This window comes from Apodemus sylvaticus, chromosome 20, assembly GCF_947179515.1.
Source record: "Apodemus sylvaticus chromosome 20, mApoSyl1.1, whole genome shotgun sequence".
NCBI lineage: Eukaryota > Metazoa > Chordata > Mammalia > Rodentia > Muridae > Apodemus > Apodemus sylvaticus.
Genome location: NC_067491.1, coordinates 34962561 through 34985164, shown reverse-complemented (window position 1 = coordinate 34985164; position 22604 = coordinate 34962561). Strand labels below are relative to the sequence as shown.

The 22604-nt window shown below is 40.2% G+C and overlaps 1 protein-coding gene across 2 annotated transcripts in view; it reads left to right on the top strand.

Annotated features, from left to right (window-relative positions):
* The window catches only part of Kitlg (KIT ligand), an 84223-nt gene that overhangs the window by 41941 nt on the left and 19678 nt on the right, over positions 1-22604 (top strand). For both annotated transcript variants that reach the window (XM_052165441.1, XM_052165440.1), the window contains exons 3-4: positions 5759-5821; positions 19718-19888. In XM_052165441.1, coding sequence (XP_052021401.1) covers positions 5759-5821; positions 19718-19888 — 234 coding nt within the window. The remainder of the gene's footprint in view (positions 1-5758; positions 5822-19717; positions 19889-22604) is intronic.

Here is a 22604-nt window from a genome sequence, read left to right as displayed (position 1 = left end):
ACCTAGTCTGACTTGGCTTATAGGGCAGGCATACTCGAGAGAACCCTTTAATCTATACATTATATTTAGAGAGCAGTCCACATTCCTAAGGACAGACTCCTAGCTACCTCTCAGAAGTCTCACATTTTCCCACCATGCTTCATAATGGAGATTAAATTTCAGCATGACTGACTGTTGTGTTAGCTTGGTAAGCAAAGATGCTTACTTAAGTTGAAGCCCTGGAACCCAGGTACAAGGGAGAATTGACTCCCACAGCTGTCTTCTGATTTACACACACACATACACAAACACACACACCACGGGAGGTAGGGGGATAGGGAGTTACAGATAAATGCATAAAAGAAAGTTCTAGCATTTATTTTGTAAGAACAAGCCATGTTCACATCATGTCATTGTGAAGTAGGTTTTAAAAAATGATCTTAGGTTTGGGTGAGTGGAGTTATTGACAAGCATGGGTAAGGAACTGGTTTTGATCCCCAGTACCATATGCACAAAGAAAAAAATTAACCTGTTCTATTTGAAAGGAACCATTTGCTTTCATTTAGGTGTTTTGAACTAATGAGAGGTGGTATAAAAAGTTCTGAAGTCATCTTTTAAAATTGCAAGTCATTTTTAAAATTGCAATTGAGTTATCTACTTGGTTTGCTGTTTTTATGGCTGCTGCTTTTTTGTTTGTTTTTTATTTTGTTTTTGCTTTTTGTTTTTCCTAGAAATGACCCAGATAGCTTTGGGGAAAAAAAAAAACCTATGATAGCTGATCTAGTTAGCTAGGGTTTTAGACAGTACTAATGGGAAAAACAAAACTGTCCAAAGATAATGAAAAGTATTTTATTGAAGTATGCATGAGGAGTATGAAAGCCACGTTATAGAAAGCTGGGTGACTAAGATGGATGCGTTAAGCATTCCCCACTGCAGCCAGGATACATAACCATCACTGCTTCTGATGAGACTAAAGATCCTGACCTTCATTCCCTGAAAGATTGAAAAGAGGAAACCATTTTACAGATGGTGCCAAGGAAACCATGAGTCACTGCTGTGGACTTGGAAGAAACACTGAGAGCATAGGGTCTGATCACAGATGTCCAAGTGCCCACTGGTTGCTTGACCTTTAAGGACCTTGACGACATTTGAGTCATGAGAACCAGACATTTTAGACCAGTGACCCAGAGATGGAGTTAAGTGTCCCGACTTAGTGTTCTTTCCTCCTGAGTCCAAATACCTGCAGGGTCTGGTAAGCAGCCAGTGCCAACTTGCCTTGCCAAGACTTTTTCTTGGCAAAGTTTTGAGCCTTTCTAAAAACTTCTCCTTTGCTGTTTTGTTGTTGTTGCTTTTAGTTTAGTTTTGTTGTTGTTATTGTTGTTGTTGTTGGGTTTTTTTGCTAGTTTGGGTTTGTTTGTTTGTTTTGCTGTCATCTTATTTGGTTTGGTTTTTTTTTCCCCCCTAATATCATCGAATATGTCCAAACTTTAGATATCTACAGAAAATTTAACTTCATCTCCTCCTCTCCTTGACTCTAGATGTTCCTTCATTTCCCTTTAGAAAAGAGCAGGTCTCCTTCCCAGAGATATCAACCGAATACAGCATAACAAAATACAACAAGACTAGGCACCAACCCTCCTGTCGGTGCTGGATTAGGCAACCCATTAGGAGGAAAGGAGTCCCAAGAGCAGGCAAAGGAGTCAGAGACACCCCATTCCCATTGTTAGGAGTCCACCAAGAACCCCAAGCTGAACAACCACAGCATGCATGTTGAGGGTCTATCGCAGACCCTTTAGGCTCCATGGTTCCTGCTTCAGTCTCTGTGCGCCTGGATGAGCCCTGCTTAGATGATGCTGCGGGCTGTGTTTTCATGGTGTTCTCCATCCCTCTGGCTCCTACTGTCCTTCCTCCCCCTCTTCCCCAAGATCCCCTAAGCTCTGCTTAATGTTTGGCTGTGAGTCTCTGTATCTGCTCCCGTTAGTTGCTGGAAGAAGCCTCTCTGCTTCTTCATCGATCTTTCTATGTTTCCCTCTTCCAGAGAGATTTCACATAGCCCAGGCTGAACTCACCATCCCTCTAGGTAATCTGTCTGTGTCTCCCGATGATGACTTTGAACCCTGATCCCCACATCTTTACCTCCAAAGTGCTAGGATTACAGGTGTGCAACACCAACACCTAGATTTAGTTCCTGCTTTTCTAGAGATTTCTGTTCCCTCGTGGACATGTTGAACAAATGTTCAGCACTTCCCTGGTAGCACTGTGAACCCGAGGCTTGTCTGTGATCTCTCCATTCTTCCATCTAGACTAAATACTCATCCTGAATTTACTGCCCTGTTCCTTTCCTGCTTGCCAGAAACCCTAACCAGACTTAATCTTAGTAATTAGCCACCTAATCCTCTTTCAGAGACAACTTGTCCTCTGAGATAGTAGGATGTGCCTAAGGGCCACTGTTCCTGTTGATGGTTCTGACTCCCACAGCAATCTCTTAGTGGGGCATGCAGAGATCCCTCCCTAATGTGTCTCCTATGCAATATCTCTTTTCTAGCTAGGCTCTCAAATAAAACACAAGCTTCCAATTCCATCCCTTATATAGGATACTTTTGTATTCAGTATTCTGCCTCCTACTGCAAGCATTTATACGCCATGTCTAACTCCTCCCCTCCCTCCCCTCCCTTCCCTCCCTTCCTTTCTTTCCCGCCTTTTTTTAGGCACCACCTTTTCTTTCCTTTACTGTGGATTTTAGAGACAGGATTGCCTTCTAACCTAGGAGGGCTCGATACTCATTATGTTCTCAAACTAAGATACTCAAGGTTCATGACTATCCTTCTGCCTCAGGCTTTGAAGTACTATGCCCAGCTAACCCCATATGAGTTATTTCATCCTCTTAAAACCTATAGCCACCCTGCAGTTTACTTCCCATTTATGCATTCAGAAACGAAAGCTGAAGTAGTTGAAGTAACTTCCCACACCTGAGTTAGCAGGTGGTGGGCCAGGATCCAGTGTAAACCGGCTGTCTTCAGAACCTGTGCTGTTGGCCCAGACTTCAAACTCCACATCCTTAAGCAACATCTGTCTTTCAGGTCCAGGGCTCTCTCTTCTCTATAAAACTTTCCCCAGTGATCAATAGACATCAGAGACTTGGAATCTATCGAAGGGTTATTTGTGCTTTCTCGGTCCTATTGAACATACTGCACACCCTGAGAAAGTAATACCATAATGAATGATTATGATCATAAATATCTGCAGCTCAGTTTTCCAAATCCTCTTCAAAAGGTAATTGGAAAGCAAACAGAGAAAGCCAAGTATTAGCAAGAGCCTGCACGGAGGCTTGGTGCGCAGACAGGAGCTCAGTGAGCCAGGCTCTCTCCCTTTCTCCCTTTCTTCTGGAGCCTCGGACCTTGGAGGTGCCATTTAACCTCCCATTCTCCCTCCGCCCTCATCCTCCTTTGTGAAACTTGCTTAATAAGGTATGCCTCACAGGAATACTGTATGAGAACTTACTATAATGTGTAAAGCCATATTTAAAAACAGTCTTTTCTTTTAGTACCACATTGGAAGTTAAATATAGGTAAAGTAGCTTGTGGGGTGGGGGGGTTCCATCCCCTGGCTCGCACTGTGGGGCTGCTCCCGTCCTGGGCATAGAACTTTTCTGTGAGCTTCCTTTGCCTTCTGTAAATAAACTTCTATGTACCAATTATTCATAAAAGGAAGCTGGCCAGCATCTCCCTTATCCCTGTCCTTCTAATATTCCCTAATCCTGAGGTATTTAAATAGTAACTCTAAACTTCCATTTAAAAAAATGCAATGTAAATTATGTCCTCAGGAATCTGTATTTAGAATACTTACCACTTCTTGGTGTATTTTCCTTATAGAATGACTTTAATCTCCATGGTTATTCCATTGTGAACTTTAATCTAACTGTTGAGTCTTGTGCCTGTTGAGGTTTACAGTGTACCTTTGCTGGTGGGGCTTGTGTAAAATAACTAGGTTTGTTTAGCTTTTCAAAGTTGGGCATGGAAATTTAGAAGGCAAAAGAAGTAATAAGAGCATGGTAGGAAACCAGGTTGAGAAAAAGAAAGTTGAAGTGTAGACTTAACTCTTAAGATAAATACAAAATGTAGAGTTAAGGTAAAGAGAGCACCACTTTCTTTAGGAGCCCAGGTGTATTTCCAGTAGACCCGAGAATTACTGTATTATTGGGGAGAGCATGAGACGGATAATGGTAGAGATTCATGAGGAGAATTTCATACACTGTCTGGTCACTAAGTGGGTTACAGCTGTGTCACTATGTCAGGCTAGTTTGTAGCATTTTACACATAAACTATTGGGCACAGTTGGTTGCAATGAGAGAGAGGCAAAAAAAAAAAATGTGTGCTGCTAATCCATGACACAATTCATCCTTGTCCACAAGTAACACCCAAGAGGCAAGTGACTTCAGTCAAGTGATTTGGTCTTTTTAAGTCTCAATTTCTTCACTTATTAAACACAGATGCTGTGTTAGAGATAATAATGTCACTTGCACCCTTAAGAGCATAGTGCCTAGTATATGGTAAACACTTGAAAATGATTTGCTATGAGTCATCACATGAGTTGCAGAAGAGCAGTTGTTAAATTTGCCAATCAAGGCGGAAATGAACGAGAGAGGAATAGTAGGACGATGGGACCAATATGTACCTTGGCTTTGCGCTGATCACGTCTGAGTTTGACTAGCATTTTCACACCAAATTGCTTTCAGATGATATTGGCAAGACCAAGAAGCAATAACATATGTCTTATGTTATAGAAAGCATATCAGAGATAACATATGATATGCATATGATCTCAGCTTTCTATAGGGACAATCAAGATGTCAGATACAGAATAAAGTAAGTATATGCCAGTGAAACCATTTTCCTAGCTAGTTCTCAATAAAGAACTTGGGTTGTTAGTTTATAATGTGTTTGGCACATTCACTTAAGTAGTGATAGGTAACTAGATCTCTGTTTTATGAAGTAAATTAACAGGGGTAGCTTAATTCCAAATTCTCTAGTTTCCAGCTCATTGATATTCACTGATAGCAGCACTATTGCTATAAATGTGTTGGGGGTTTTCACAGACTTTAGAAACTAGCCAGACTGCTGAATCTTGTCACGTCCAACCCAAGGTAAGTAAACTGAGACCTAACGCAAAAACCCAGCCTTTCTAAATTAAACTCTAAAGTGTTCATTTCTTTAAAAAGTAGCCTTGTCCATCTGAAGGTTCACTTACTTTACATGGGCTTGACATACAATAGAAGCTCTCCAGCTGGAGATCTGTTAGTATCATTGTGGGAATTGTTACCTAAAACGCACTACACCTGCTGTGACTTGTGAACTTGTACTTCCAGAAGTTTCCTTCCTCATGCTGACCTATCACTGTGAGGACCACTGACGGAAAAGGCATAACAACCTTATGTAGACACAAACTGGAAAATTGTCCCAAAGGGGAATTCCGGTGCTACAGGTGGAAATCAAGATTTATGCAATATTTTCCCCAAAAAAACTCAATAGAATTAATAAAGTGATAGTTGTAAGTTCTCCTCCAAGACCCATGACTTCACTAGCCCTGAGTGGTCTGCTAGGTCTTGAGTACTAGGCATGGTATATAGTTAGCCACACATGGGCTGCATTTACAATTCAAGCATTGTATATCAGACAACAAAGGGGTGTGAGAAATAGATGATATGACAGGTTGGATATGTGAATTTTCTCAAGAAATTCTTTTGTTATTTACTCACTTTTCATTATTTTGGTCTTTATAGGTGGCAAATCTTCCAAATGACTATATGATAACCCTCAACTATGTCGCCGGGATGGATGTTTTGGTATGTAGTTCACAGCTTTCTGACTTGCATTTTAGTAGCTAATGGGTGACATGGGATCATCCACACTAAAGGTGTTATGGGCTTGCTGTCTCGAAGATGGTATCTTTTTAGATTTTGACCTATACTTTTTCCCTCAAGCTGCTGCCAAGATTATCAGTGAGCAGTTCACTATGTGTTTTAGGTCTCTACACTTAAAGGAAACTGTTCATCTAGGTTAGACTTAGCAACTGATGTCACTTTCCCCCCTTGGCATCTCTCAAAGGGGTTTGAATGTAAAATCTTGTTACACTTTCTCCTTGACAATGCCTCGTGTATATGTTACTCTTATTCCTATTTCATGTAAGGGCATGGAATATTTTATTTTATTTCTACAAATATTTTATTTATTAGGCATGCAAAGGCCTTTGAGTAAAAAGTATATGGTTATAATTTTGTTTCCACGTAATTTTTGGATGTTAGGCTGTGGACAAATTCCACTGGAGTTATTTAGACCAAAAAGGCGCAGAGTAACTCTGCATGCTTTTGTAAACTCATAAGACATCGCTGTTTGATACTATGTGTTCCACGTAGTCACGTATTTCTAACACATGTCATCCATACTGATTCACTGTAGTGTGTTGTAATCTTGGAGTAAATTTAAAGCTATGTGGGCTGCTCTCTCTTTTGCAATTCTCATTTTTTCCTAAACCAAATAAATATTTATAGCATGTTGATTATGTACATATTGTTTCTGGTTTTTTTTTTTGTGGATCAGTCAGTCAAAAGTATATTATTTTGTTCTTTAAAAAACCTTTTAAATGCCATGCGGTGGTGGTGCACGCCTGTAATCCCAGCATTCTGGGAGGCACAGGCAGGCAGATTTCTGAGTTCGAGGCCAGCCTGGTCTACAGAGTGAGTTCCAGGACAGCCAGGGCTACACAGAGAAACCCTGTCTCGAAAAAATCAAAACAAAAAACCAAAAAACCAAAAAACTTTTAAATACTACATAAGGTTTTCATTTCAAGAGACTGTAGAGACTGTCCATGGCTATACTTCTTTTTTGTTATTGTTGTTGTAAGTTCTGCTTTTTATTTTCATTTTTTATTGGCTACTTTATTTATTTATTTATTTATTTATTTTTATTGAATATCGTCTTCATTTACATTGCCAATGGTAAAACCTTTCCCGATATCCTCCCTCCCCTAAGACTCCACTCCAACCCCTCCCTCCTCCTTCCCCCTGCCTCCAGGTATATGCCTCTCCACTGGACACACCCCCTCCCCTCCCCCCCCCCCCCCCCCCCCCGTTTCCCTTTGTTGGGGCCTCTGTTGAGCCTTTACCTAACCAAGGACCATTCCTCACACAGATGCTCAACAAAACCTTCCTCTGTGTGGCTATACTTCTTTTACTTAATAAGCATTTTTAGCATGAACTGCCAAAAGCTCTTTGGAACTCCTGAGAAGATGTATCTTCATACTGGATCAGATATGCTCAAGCCCAGTTATGGTCTGTTAATTCAGGTAGTGGGGTTTTCTGCAAATAGAAATGTAAGTGTCACAGCAGCTTGAAAACTAGTCAATTCAGTCATTTGATCACGCAGTTAGCAAGCGTTTGTTGAAGAACACAGTGCCTCCTGTACTGACAAATTAAAAACTCTGGCCTCAATGTCTGAGTGCTTCCCTAGCCTATGGAAGGTCCTGGATTCCCTCCCGGAACCACAAAAATAACAAACAAACAAACATTTTAAACAAGAACTGTGAGGAAAGTACGTTTTTTGCAAAATGATGTTACACACCCCCTCAAACACACACACACACAAGAAGAAACCTTTCCATTAGGTACACTTGTTCATAATTTAGAAAGGACTCAAAGAGGTTTACAGCCCAGACTTATTTTGACCAGGGTTCGACAGTTTGTACATGATACCCTCTGTAGCCATCTGATTCTTCACTCTGAGCTACTGAAAATGGGCATGTGAAGAACAATTACTGAGCTGAGCCAAACGTTAGAAGGAAGCTTCTAGGTAATGAAGCCTTCCCACTCTGGACTGGAGCCCCCTTGAGCCTGGCTATCACCAGACTTTCTCAAAGCAATCCTGCTGCAAGTGTTAAGCGGGGGAAATAACTTAAATAGATGATTTCGTGTTGGCCTAATCAAAGACAAGTGCTAAATCATAAATTTCAGTATGGGCTGGTGATAGCTAGAGCCAGGCTTGTAAAAATAAAGCCGACTTATTGCCACACATTTTGTGCGTGTTTCTGCAATTGAGAGAAGCCTGCTATTATTTGGTCTTGGCATGCTATCGTGGAACTACTGAGAAACATTGTTCTTGGCCACCGCAGTTGGCAGGAAAAACCTAGCTGCTTCAGAGGGCTTAGTACAGAAACTGGGGTCTTACCCTTTACCTTCATTTTAAAGGGCTCATTTCTGCCAAGACCAGAGGCGTTTCCCAGTTGAGTGGCCTGTGGAGATTTGTTGGTGGTCAGAGTCCCAGCTGCCTAATCTTTTGTCTTTAAACAATGAAGGGCGGAGTGGGACTTGATGCCAGAAAGAACCCCTGGGGCCGAGGCAATAAAAGTCAGCCTTGGGCACTGGGCAGGATACAGTTTATTTTTCACTTTTGTTGTAAAAAGCAGCTGAAGATTGAAAAGGAAAGTCTCCTTTCCTCACAGACCTTCTTAGGAAATAACCTCACAGATTCTCTCTCAGAAAGAGCAGGTTGTGGTCATCCAGTTAGTATTTGAATCCACTGATAATCGCCAATTCAAAATCCTCACCACTATAATACTGTAATATAGCAGAAGGGTAGGATTTTCCCCCTGAACTTCTTAAGCCTAGGTTCTGAATGAATACCTCTGGGTCTTCACCCAGCAGTTACTATAGAAAGAATGGGTATGGGGTTGTTGAATGTTGCTACACAGCTGCGTTAGCTCTCATGTGTGTATCAGCCCTTAAACCAAAAGATGCTGGAGTTAATTGTTCATCCTTTTTAATTAGAGTAAATTTTATATACACAGTCACAGTTTTCTTTGACATATTTTGGAAATTCCTTTAGTTGTACAGAATAATCTCAGAATATTAAGATTACCGAGTTATCTACTCCATGTTCAGCCTTTTTTTCTTCCCTGTATTTATTTGCTTTATCAAAACTTTTTTTCCTACATTGATATTTTATATATAATAATATAATATATATTATATCATTTTTCCAAATAAATTGTGTCCACAGTGCCTATTTGCTTCTGAATTCTTTAGTATGTGTTTCTTAAACACAGAATTATTATCTTACCTTTCAGTAACATATTTTCAACTCTAGCAAATATAGCAATAATACTTTAATGTCTTCGCTCTCTTCAGGTTTATCTTTTTGGGTTTTCCTTTCTATTCTTCAGGTAAAGGTCCATTCCATGATCATGTTTTACATTAAGAAATTTTCAAGATTTATTTGTATTATTTTAAATTGTGCATGACTACATGGTGCGGGAGCTCATAGAGGCTAGAGGTATTGCTAGACATGGGTGCTGAGAACTGAACTTGGGTCCTGGAAGCTCGTAACTGCTGAACCATCTCTTCAATAGCTTGATTCTAATATCATAAATATTGTTTCCCTAGCAATATCTGGTCCAGTTAATTTATCTGGTGAAGAGGATTTTGAAGAAGTAATTCAGTTAAGATTTTTTGAGATAAGATTAACCTAGGTTATCAGGAAGTAATTCAGTTAAACTTTTTGAAGTAGACAGATTAGTTTGCATGTCAGAGGGGCCCAGTCTGTGCACTTGCACCCTTATCAAGGATTCAGATGGAGAGGGAGATGCAGAGATTCCTCTGCTAGCTTCAGGGTTTGAAGCCAGAGAGTAACAGGAATACTGGTGAGTGGCCTGTTGGGACTGGAAAAGGCAGAGCAAAGTTCTCCCTCAGCCCCGAAGAGAGGATGAGTGCCTTGAGTTTAGTTTAAGTAAAGATTTATTCCATATATCTGGCCTTGAGAACTGTAAAATAACCTTGATCTTAACTACCAGCTCAGTGGCAATCTGTTGTAGTTACAATAGGAAACCAACAGATCCTACCTTAAAGTCTCCTTCAAAAGTCCCTCAGTCATTTCTTTGTCTTTGTGGCGTGGAAATTTTTTGAGTGAGTCATCCTTCCCCTTGACAAAGTGTCCCTTTTCAAACATGATTGATGGTCCCTACTAAATTCTGTGGAATTTATGCAATCTATGGTGCCACATGACGGCACTTGCTCTGAGTTTGCCCCCCTCCCCCAAGAGCATATACATGTGCCAGACCATGCGTGTATGTCTTCCCTGCTAGGCTACTTGGTTTACTATGTTCAACTGATTTCTGTGCATTTACTCATTAACGGTCTTAGAGACACTAAAACCACGTGAACATCCTGCTTCTTATCAACAGTTAGGAACTGTATTAGGTCTGTATTGCATGCACTGGTGTTTAGATTACATCCTTTTTAGTTTGTGTGTTTGTTTGGGTGCTTAGGATCAAACCTAGGATTGTGCTTCTGCCAGGCACACTGAGTCATATACCGTCTTCCTAAAGCATTTTTAAAAGGAACAGCCAAGAGGGAAGTATTTGATTGCGGACCTCTATTATTACAGTAATAGTAAGCCTAGCCTTCCTCAGGCATACACAGGTTGACTCTGAGGTTAACCCCACCCCACCCTGTTTACCTGGCTTTGTGTTCTTTTTCCCTTCATCAAGTCATGACTTAGTACCGGATACTTTGGTTCCTTGGTTAACAGAGTGACTTAGAAATAGTTATCTAGTTGCAATCTATTCCTCTTTTATATATGCTGACTGACCTCTGGTTCATCTTCTGAATCAGGAAGGGGTTTTATTGCCAGCGAGGGCACAGAATGCATTTTCCCGATTGTTTATGGGGCTATTTGATTGGTAATCTTCCCCCGGCTTACAGACGTCACAAGACGAAAACTATACAGATGCTGTTCTACACCTGTAGTGCCTTCAGTGTGGGAGGCACTGAATAAATATTTGACGGAAGGATGCAAAGAAAGGAAGTAGTACCTTTGCCTGGTGTATAATCATTTGCGATTTCCTTCACGTCCAAAGTGTCTGTGATTGCTGGGTGCCTGTAAGTCACCACACACTATCTGACCCTCAACAGTGCTGTTCTCTCTTCCTTAGACTTCTGCACAAGTTGTGTCATCTTGCTTGTAAGATCTTGCTTGCTTGTAAGAGTTTGTTATTGTGCATGTGAGCCTTCTATTTGTATGGAATCATGTCTGCTTAATAACCACCTCATTTTTCCACTTTGCTGGAGGCTGAGCCAGATCCCTAACCCTGATGTTTATAAGACTCTTCATAATGCTGCCTCATCCCAGCCTTGTCACTGAGTACCCATTTTCCCCCTACACCAACTGACCATCCTAGCCTGATGCATCACTGCCCTATAAAGGCAGCCTTGTTCTGCATCCCTGTGCTGTTAAGTGCTGCTTATGTTTGCCAGGGATGTCTGTTCATCCACTTCCCCTCCCACGGAATTGTGGCTGTTTTGGAGCCCAACGTAGTTACCAGCTCTTTTAAGAACAGATTAAGTTTTGTTTGCTTGCTTGTTTGTTTATACAATGCCATTATCTACACGTCTAGACTCTGCTTTCTTTCTCTGCTGTGTTATTTTTCTCTCCTGTGTTAATATGGGACCACAGAGAATGAACACATATAGTCTGAGCTGAGTGTTTTGATTAGTGCTGAAGACTTGGTGCTCAGCAACTGACACTGTACCTGCTGAAGGATTGTTGTCCTTTAGTTTATTATCTCCTAGTTCCTGTAGAATTTCCTAACAGAGCATTCATGGTGGTACAGCATCGTATTACTTACACAGCAAGTGAACAGTGCAACTGGAACGTGTTCATCTCAGTGGTGTGAGGGATGGTTGAGATGTTTAAAGAAGCCTTACGTGTGGCCGGCAGCAGCTGTCACCGCCATTATTTGCATTATGATGATGATAACTTGATAAGATTGAAATTGGCTCTGGCTGTGTAGCCCAGGCTGGCCTTAAGCTTTCAGTCCTCCTGCCTCAGCCTCCCCAGTGCTGCTGTGACACGGGTGTGCCACCACGCCCAGATGGTAGAATTATGGTGTTATGCCTTGTCTGCTTATTCTATCTTAACTATAAAACGGGTAGAGGCGGTCTCTTTTACTTTGTCGGACTTCTCTCCACCCTCTAGATGATTCTATGCATATAGTATTTGCTCAAAAAATCCTTACCAGACAACACTGAATTGTAGCAAATATGCCCGGTTTGTGAGTATTGAAGAAGGCCATCTTATACCACTAAGATCTCCTGTGGTCCTTTTTGATACTAGTGAACCAGGAAAGGGAAAGGGAAAAGAAAAGAAAAAGAAGGGAAAGGAGAAAGGGAAGGAAGGTAGGCCCCATTGTTATAAGATAATAAAGAAGCGCTCACTGACAAGGGTCTGGGCATGTGGGGGTCTCGTGGAACCTAGGCTGCAAAGTTGCCAGGTTTTTCTGATTCTCTGCACTGTCTGTGCACAATGTTTCTTCTTTGTTCCCCAACTGTCTCCCAGCCTCCGAATTGACACACTAGTGTTAGCCTGACTCAAATACTAATTAATGATCGCTCCTCCCACTACCAGCGATGATTGTGGGAGGGATTTCTCTTTTCTTTTTTTTTTTTTTTTATTATTTTTTTATTCGATATATTTTTTATTTACACTTCAAATGATTTCCCCTTTTCTGCCCCCCCATTCCCCGAAAGTCTCATAAGCCCCCTTCCCTCCCCCTGTTCTCCCACCCACCCCTTCCCACTTCCCTGTTCTGTTTTTTTCCCCTATACTGCTACACTGAGTCTTTCCAGAACCAGGGGCCACTCCTCCATTCTTAGACCTCATTTGATGTGTGGATTATGCTTTGGGTATTCCAATTTTCTAAGCTAATATCCATTTATTAGTGAGTGCATACCATGATTCATCTTTTGAATCTGGGTTACCTCACTTAGTATGATGTTCTCCAGTTCCATCCATTTGTCTAAGAATTTCATGAATTCATTGTTTCTAATGGCTGAATAGTACTCCATTGTGTATATATACCACATTTTTTGCATCCATTCTTTTGTTGAGGAATACCTGGGTTCTTTCCAGCTTCTGGCTATTATAAATAGGGCTGCTATGAACATAGTGAAGCATATATCCTTATTACATGCTGGGGAATCCTCTGAGTATATGCCCAGGAGTGGTATAGCAGGATCTTCCAGAAGTGACATGCCCAGTTTTCTGAGGAACCTCCAGACTGATTTCCATAGTGGTTGTACCAATTTGCAACCCCACCAGCAGTGGAGGAGTGTTCCTCTTTCTCCACATGGGAGGGATTTTTATTGGCTTTTCTGAGTCAGGTGTCCATCAGCATTTATTCAGTGATTCCACAGAATATGTCACTGGACATATGGACTTAGGATACCCTTGGGATATGAAGTACTTACTGTAGAAACCAAGTTCATCTAAGTAGATAAGTGTTTTTAGGTCTTTTTCTACTACTCCCCCTCCCCCACATTTAGAGAGTATTTCTTTTTAGCTTTAATTATTGAGAGAGGGTCTTATGTAATCTAGGATGACCTCAAACTTACTTTGTAGCAAACAATGACTGTAAGTTCTGCATCCTCCTTCCATCCTTTGAAGTATAGATGTTGTAGTCCCATGCCACCAATACCTTACTCAAGAAAGTGCTTCTAAAAAAAGAAGCTGAGGTGGATGGTGACCCCATAAGAAGACTAGCAGTCTCAACTAACCTGGACCCCTGAGATATCTCAGACACTGGGTCACCAACCAGGCAGCATATACTAGCTGATAGGAGGCCCCCAACACATATACAGCAGAGGACTGCTGGGTCTGTCTTCAGTGAGAGAAGATGTACCTAACTCTCGGAGAGACTTGAGGCCCCAGGGAGTGGGGAGGTCTAGTGATGTGTGGGGGTGTGGGGACATCCTCTTGGAGACAGGGAGGAGAGGAGAGGAGGACGTATGGGATGAGGAATAGTCAGAGAGTAGACTGGGAGGGGAATGATGACTAGACTGTAAAAAAAGATTAAAGAATAATAAAAAAAGAAAAAGAAAAAAAGGAGGAAAAATGAAAGAAAAAAAAAGAAAAGGGGGCTGGAGAGATGGCACAGAGTTTAAGAGCACTGTCTGGTCTTCCAGAGGTCCTGAGTTCAATTCCCAGCAACTACACGGTGGCTCATAAGCATCTGTAATGAGATCTGGTGCTCTTTCTGGGGTTGCAGGCATAAATTTAAGCAGAACGCTGTATACATAATAAGTAAATAAATCTTTTTAAAAAAAGAAAACGGATAAACTAGAATTTTGAATACTATTTTAAATAGCTTTTAGCATACTTACATAACAGAACCATCACTCAACTTAATAAATGTGGATAAGACACCATTTAGAACATGTAAACCAGTTACTGTCTGATATAAAAGAAAGAGCCACACGTAATCTTCAATTGCTGAGTAGCCACTTTAAAAAAAATGTTTAAAAGAACAGACACCATGGAATGTAATAAATTGTATTTAGCATATTAATATGCCAAATATGATCATTTGCTTTACAACAAATATAAAATTACCAATGGAATATTTAAACTTCCTTACATTATTGAAAAATCTACTATGTATTTCATACCTACAGCAAATTCTACTTTAGATACTAGATGTTGATGATAGCATGTGGTGATAAGTACCTAACGACAGGGACTGACTCCAGCACTCACCAAGCACAGATTAGAGAGATCTCTTTCTCTTACTGATGGAGGAAGTAAAGGAAGAGACGGACTGACTTGCCTAGAACTCCGTGTGAGGTGGACTGGGACTATGAACCAGTTCTCTGACCCCACAGGCTCTGCTGCCCTCACCTCTGTGTAACCTTTCCTCACTTTGCTATTTTGGGTCTGACTGAGGGGGCATTCACAGGCCGGTCCCAAGAAGTAGCATGCATTTATACTGCCTGGGTTGATTAGCATCTTAGTCACATTGAGGACTGTCCATCTCTTTAATTCGAACAAGAAAATGCAAAGTTAGTCAAGTAAGTCCTGAAGATCCAAAAGAATTGTTCAGGGTGAATTGACAGAGTCATCCCAAAAACCCAATCATCAAAAAGGAGGTAAGGTTTTGAGAAGTCTATACTAGCCAGGTCAAGACATAATGTTTTACAAAGCACCTTTATAGGAAAGTTTAGATTCACACATCCATGGGATTCTATTGTAGTTGCCAAGCATTAGAGGCTGGGTGAATACTCCTTGTGAATATCATTCAGAATTTATCAGCCAGGGTTTTTCTCCCTCTGAATCTGGTTGATATTTTCAATATACCAAATTTCGGCCCACTAAGAAAGCAGGTCGCTACCAAGTGAGCTTGGTTTGACATGAATCCCATGAATCTAATGGTGACCACAAACAGACTGTACATCTGAAACTGTTGCATAATAGTATGTCAGATTCTGTGAGGATAAAATATGCCAGACGTAGTAAGCTTCAAAGTATTTCTGTCACATTTTCTTCATGCATGGCATTGCCCAGTTCTGATAATGCAGTGTGGCTATATCACACAGCTCACAGAGTCCTTGCATCTTCATTTTAACATTTGTTTGCCCTTAGGACTGCATGGGATTTTCGTCATTGCCCCTCAAGAGCAATCATATTCCTACTTGCACATAGATTACTAATAATTATTTCTGGCTTTCATTGTATCTTTTACTGAGTCATGTAGTAAAATCATGTATTTGGTACTCATGGTATGTTAAAAAAGAAAAAAATCCTGAGGAACTTCATAGCTAAATCATTAGCAGTCATGATCTGCTCATAGTCCAGAGATGTTGCTTTGATGTCATGAAGTCATGTGGCATTTTAGATTAATACATGTTGCACATACAGAGAAGTACAAAGCACATGCTGGGCCAGGAGTCTCACACAGGCCTGCTCCGATTAACCCAGAGGATGGAAGTCAGAAGGTAGAGGGGAGGAAGATAAGATTATATGAAGTTTGGAGTCAAGAAAAAAACAAACCAAATAAAAGAAAACAACAACAACTACCACAACAACAAAACCTCAGGCAAACTTTCCTATTCAAAACATCCTTTTTTTTTCTTTTGATAGCCATATGTAGGGATTAGGGGGGGAAAGTCAAACTATATGTCCTTCAGAAATCTGAAGTCTGCATGTTGTCTCCGGCATCTTGGGTTACAGTTAACTTTCTTGATCCTTCGCATTCCTTCAGTGAAAGAGAGCATTCTATCCTCGGTGCTTCTAGGGACTGCTGTAAGTTAATATTTATTTTAAAGTATTTAGGTTTTAAATGGCCTCTGAAAGATAAGAGGAGTAGTAATGCCATTTTAAGGCAGTGAAAAAAGTACTCTGTCTGTGACTTTGACAACACTTAATCAACTATTTTGTAATCGTAATCTTGGAAGAATTAAAAAGCAGACCTCCGATCCTCTCACAAATGAAATACTTACTCAGTTGTGTTTTGTTCTCTTTGCAAATCATTGACTATATTTAATTAAAAAGAAAAAAAGAAAGAAAGTAAAGGAACTTCTTGAGGTTCTAGTCAAGACTGGTTCCCCCTGCCCCCTTCTCTAGGCAGGAAAAGGTCAAAAGAGGCCAGAACTGAAAATGATCTGTTTACTTTGGTTCTCTTCTGAATAGATCCAAGAGTTTTAAAAAGCTGCTGCATAACTGAATAAACAAACTAGTGAATGCACAGGACCAAGTTAAAGATACAGTCTTCTCAAGAAAACTGGGATACAAATGATAACGACTCGAATAAAATACAATAACAAGGGCTTAGAAATATGTGAGTTGTTAGCAGGATACCCAAGAATTTATAGCAAGCCTGGTATATGGTGGCATATTTCTCTTGGGAGGCTAAGGCAGAAGGGTCACAAGGTGGCAGCGTATCTGGTAGCAAGATCCTGTTTGTGTAGTTGGGTGAAGAATGGGGATAGCAAGAAAAGAAAAGAATGAATGAATTTATGTCAAAAATTTAATACTATTAAGACAAGTTGTACCTCTGTTTGAAAGGATAAACCTTGGGAAATTCTCTCTCTCAGATTTGACTTAAGTCTGTGAAAATGAGAGAGGTTATAAGTAAGTAGAAAGAAGATGTAATGTCAACAATGGAGCTGAATGTGAATATTAACTTTTATAGAACTTCCCAGGTTAAACATAAGGACTGAGCAAGCAGTCTTTCTGTGGGGCACAGAAAGAGAGAAGAGAGAAAGAACACTTTTTTAAAGGAACAACCACAGGATAAAAGGAGTACCTGAGTTCAAAGCTCAGGAATTAATTGTGTCAGGATATCCGAGCGGTTAGGCAAGAATATTGGTAACATGCAATAGAGTTTAAGATCCTAATCCATGGAATCTATCATCCTTGAAGAGTTGTGTAGCCGTGACTGTTGTACAGCTTGATGGAGGCTGCTCTATTGTTTGAATGCTACACAAATGGTATGTGCTGCCACCATCCTATCACCTGCTTAGATAGCTGCGACCTAAAATTATCACTGCCCAATAGGAGAGACACTCACAGAGAGTCACCATGAAAGGCTCTGCAAGGGACTTCCTGGCTTGTTAATAATCCAAGTAGGAACTTGCCTGTGCTTCAGATAAATGGGGGTTTGAGCAAAACAAAGAATGTTTTCTAGACACACCTGAGAAACACCAAGACTCTCAGAGCTTAGTTAAGATGAGTTAGTAACCATGTGGTCTCCCTTGTCATCTTTCGCTTGTCCCTTTCCAGTTCACGATGCTTGGAATTGAGCCTCGTGCCCCACACGTGCTAGGCCACTTGTCCTGTCATTCCCTGCCTTTGTATATTTATTTCTTTCCTGAAACCAGAGCCAACATTCTACAATGTTTAATGCTTGCCTCTAGGAATTGGAGCATACCAATCTTTGTATAAACCAATTTCATTTTTTTTTTTTGCTATATTATGTTAGTTAAAACTGTTCTATGAAACAAGTATAAAATAGCTCTATAATTTATAACAACTAAACAAATTACTTGTTTCCCCCTGCTGGTTAATAGAGAAATTAGATTTATTAGTTTGACCGATTTTATTTGACATTAATTACTGTGAGTACTCTGACAATAAAGAATGCCGGTTTTGAAGAACAACTAGGCTGAAAATGTCAACCCAAACAGAGAATTCCATCTTTCTGATTAGCAGATCTCTATTGCAAAGAAGTTCATTGAGCAAAATCTATTCGGCTATTATTACATTTTTAATGTTGTGACGGCCGTGTAAATGATGTTTACAGCTTCTGGGAGTTAAAGTTAGAGGATTAGGAGTGTAAAGCCAGTCGATGGTGCTTAGCCTAAGTCATATGGCATAAGCCGTATATACGTTCAAGACCATCCTGAGCTACAGGGTGAACCGCTATCTCAACAAGTCAAGGGCTGAGCATCTTTCTCAGTGTTAGACTTGCCTGGCAGAAGCAAAGCCCTAAGATTGATCCCTAGTACGTTTAGGGTGAGTGTTCTGATAGAAATGTGTTTTGTCTCATACCCTACATAATGGCATTGGTTTCATCTTTTGGCACACAAAGTGCCAAGTAGTTACTCTTCTGTGTTTTGCCAAGAGTGATGACGTGGAAGGCAGAGTACTTTTGTAATTCATTCTTTAGAGCTTTTAAAGTTTTTATGTTGATGAGCATTTACTGGCATGTATGTGCACTACGTGTTTGCCAGGTGCCCTCAGAGGCCAGAACTTCCAGGCCTGGACTCCCTGGAACTGGAGTTAGAGATGTTTGTGAGCTGTCCTGAGGATGCTGGGAAGGAAACCCAAGGCCTCTGCAAAAGCAACTAGTATTCTTTAACCTCTGATTCATATCTTCAGCTCCTATTTAATTCACTTTTTCATTCCTTCATATATCCTTTTAGCACACAGTTTCTGAGTAACCCAGCATAGTCTGGAATGCTCTATAGAGGAACCACAGAGAATCAGACTGTTTAAAAATGTTGACCTTATGCAATCTATGTTCCACTTGTCCACACCATATCCTTCATTTTCATGTTCTATGCATGCAGTGCATGATTCAGAGACTATGTTGTTTGCCTGCGTGTAGATAGGCCTGATGCTAGCTTCCAGTATCTATCTGAGTGGGCAGAACTGGCTGCGGGAGCTGGCTCTGTGCTTGAATTACTGTTCTGCTATCACAACCTTAAAATTTGAAATAGCTTTTGAGCAAATTGTCAAATGGTAATTTTTGAACAAGAAATACACTTTCCTTTTGCACTCACTCCCACAAATAACCCAGCTGGTTCTGGCACTCAAAGTTCGTCTATTCAGGTCTCAAATCACATCCCTGCCCACATCAGTCTATCTATTGAGAAGCCTTGAAATCTATCAAGACTTTTAGGTTAATTAGCTTTAAACTGGGAGCTCCTTCAGCACTAAAACTCCCTTTCCTAGTAATTTTTTTTGGTAATCCTCTCTGTATTTAATTTCTTTTGAAAATGCAGTGAATAAGCCATAAGTAATCTTCCACAGAATTAAAGTCCATTAGTACATGAACTTTGTATGTGTATATGTGTATGTGTATGTGTATGTGTATGTGTATGTGTATGTGTATGTGGGAGGGGGGCAGAGTCAGGAGGTAAGAATTGGTATTGGCCAAGGAAGAGAAGGTAAGGTATGTACAGATGATTTAATTTTCCTCTGTGGAAGGACAAAAATCATTGATCACTTCCTCGGATCTCTATGCATTTGTTTATTTTAGGCTGTTAACTCTGTCTTGAGCAAGTCATGAATTGGCCTCCTGTGTTCTGAGGAAATTCTTTGTCCTGTAGTGACTAAAGTGCTGAGAGATTAGAAGAGCCCTCTGAATCTGCCATACTTATAATAGATGCTTTGTCTTCTCTTTGAATTTCTTCCAGCCGAGTCATTGTTGGCTACGAGATATGGTAAAACAATTATCAGTCAGCCTGACTACTCTTCTGGACAAGTTTTCAAATATTTCTGAAGGCTTGAGTAATTACTCCATCATAGACAAACTTGGGAAAATAGTGGATGACCTCATGGAATGTATGGAAGAAATCGCACCTAAGGTAACTTGGTATTCATCAGAATTATCTTCTCTTAGACTTCTCTAAGACCTTTCCTAAACAATGGTCTTGGGGGAGATGAGAGCCTCCTTACTTTATGTTATTTCAAACTATAAACTTTTAATTTAAGGATAGTTTAAGAAGAGTCTATTGTAGTTTTACTGCAATACTGAAATGGACATTCAGACCTAAAATTGCTACCTAAGGTGAAAATATAGTATCTTTAAACTGTAATCCTAAAACCAATTTTGCTTGTGCCTTAATTTTTATTTCATAACTCAGTGAAGTTCATACCATCTTCATAGTAAATTATAAGTGTAATCAAGAAGACCAATAGAGTCAACTAACCTGGACCCTTAGCGGCTCCCAGAGACTAAACTACCAGCCAAAGAATATATATGGGTTGTACCTAGGGTCCCTGTACATATGTAGTACATGTATAGCTTGATCTTCATGTTGGTCCCTCAAAAACTGAAGCAGGGTCTGCCCCCCCCCCCCCCGATTCTGTTCCCTGCCTTTGGATCCTCTTTCCCCAACTGGGCTGCCTTGTCTGGCCTCAGTGGGGGAAAATGTGCCTAGTCCGGCAGTGATTTGATGTTCCAGGGTGGGTTGGTAATGGGGGGGGGGAAGTGGTCCCCTTTATCGCAGGAGAAGGGGAAAGAAGTGGAGGAAGGAACTGTGAGAAGGGGGTCTGCAATCAGGATGTAAAGAGAATAAATTAATAAAAAAGTTATAAGTGTATTGAAAGCAAATGGTTCCTTGCCCTGTTACCTATAACGGCCCAACCACTGTGCATTTTTGTTCCTGGGTTCATTGTATAATTGGTCATTCAACGTCAGTGTCTGCACACTGCCCTAGTTTGGTTTCTGAGCCTATGCAATAGCCATATACCCCAGAACATAAGGAGTGAACAGTAAGCGGTTCCAAGTCTAAACCTGTCATTATGCAGCCTTATGTCCCTTAACGTCTCTGAACTTTATGCCTAAATGGGAACAATGGCATAATCCCTTCCCAAAGGATCAACAACAGAGTATCTTTAATGCCAGATCGGGCAGAAATAAGTGTAGACACATCTTGATGTCATTATTTGTGGTACTGTCTCTGTAATAGACTAGACCTTGGAGTATCTAATTCAGAGGTTTTCATCGCCTTTGTGGGGATCAAATGGCCCTTCCACTGGGGTCCCATATAAGATATTGTGCATATCAGAAATTTATATTACAACTCTCAATAGTATCAAAATACAATTATGAAGTAGCAATGAAAATAGCTTATGGTTGAGAGTCACCAGAGCATGAAGAATTGTATTAAAGGGTCACAGCATTAGGAAGGTTGGGAACCACTGCTCTAATTGGATACAGAGCTCAGCTAGCTGAGTGCTGTCCTTTCTCAGTGTCCTTGCCATATTAATAATCTCTTCACGACACTTGGTCATTTCTGTTGTTTCAGATTCTGATTCCTGAAGTTAGAATATACCTTGAAATCCACAATGTGTGTTAGCATTTATCTATGTACCTTATCTATGTACATCAGACTCCTATTGCAGACAGAAAGTCATTTCATTTACAGAAAATAGGAATCACAGAAGGTTATCACAAAGAAAATAACATGTGTATTGGGGATTTAAAGATGAGTTGTGAGCCGGGCTATGGTGGTGCACGCCGGTAATCCCAGCACTCTGGGAGGCAGAGGCAGGAGAATTTCTGAGTTCAAGGCCAACCTGGTCTACAGAGTGAGTTCCAGGTCAGCCAGAGCTATGCAGAGAAACCCTGTCTCAAAAAAACCAAATCCAAAAAAACCAAACAAACAAACAAAAAAGATGAGTTGTGTTTAATAAATGGCAGAGTTGGTTAATGCATTACAGGTAATAAAGAATGTGCATTTGCTAGCCATGGCATTTTTTGCTAGATCACTAGAAATTATAGATGTGTGCTATTAATAATATATATTATTTGTTTGTGTTATAGCCCTAACATAAAGCTATTGTTTGAATGTTTAAATTTTATATAAGTTAATCATACTATTCTTATTTTTATGTTGTATTTCTGACATGTTGTATTGTTTATAAGATATGCTCATGTTTATATACATATTAGTTAATTTTTTGCTGTTTATAGAATATTGCATTATTATTGAGAATGCCACTATCCAGCCACACACCCATTGATTGATGTAAGGGTTAAAAATACTGCTGGTAAAAATTTCTCTATCTTATGATATGTGTGCAGGAAAGCTTCACTAAGGTCTTTACCTGTGAGTAGAAATTCTAGACCATTGTGTAAGAGTTTCCCTTAGCACTGGAGAAATGTCTCAGCAGTTAAGAGCACTTACTGTTTAGGCAAAGACCCAAGTTTAGGTTTTAGAACTCATGATTTGCAATTCACAACCTTCTGTAATTCCAGCTTCAGAGGACATGATGTTTTCATTTGGATTCAATCAGCTTCTGCTCTCAAATATGCACTTGCCACCTCTCCCACCTCAACACAGATATACACATAATTAAAAATTTAAAAAATGAAGATCTTCTCATCAGTCCTTATTCTTCTCTGTATTTAATGCGTTGTATTACCCAGCTGTTAATTCCCAGAATGTGTGTTATAGAGGAGTGCCTCTTAAAAGTTAATAATCATATTGTAATAATCAGTTTTAAAATTCTTAACTGTTGGGCTGGAGAGATGGCTCAGTGGTTAAGAGCACCGACTGCTCTTCCGAAGGTCCT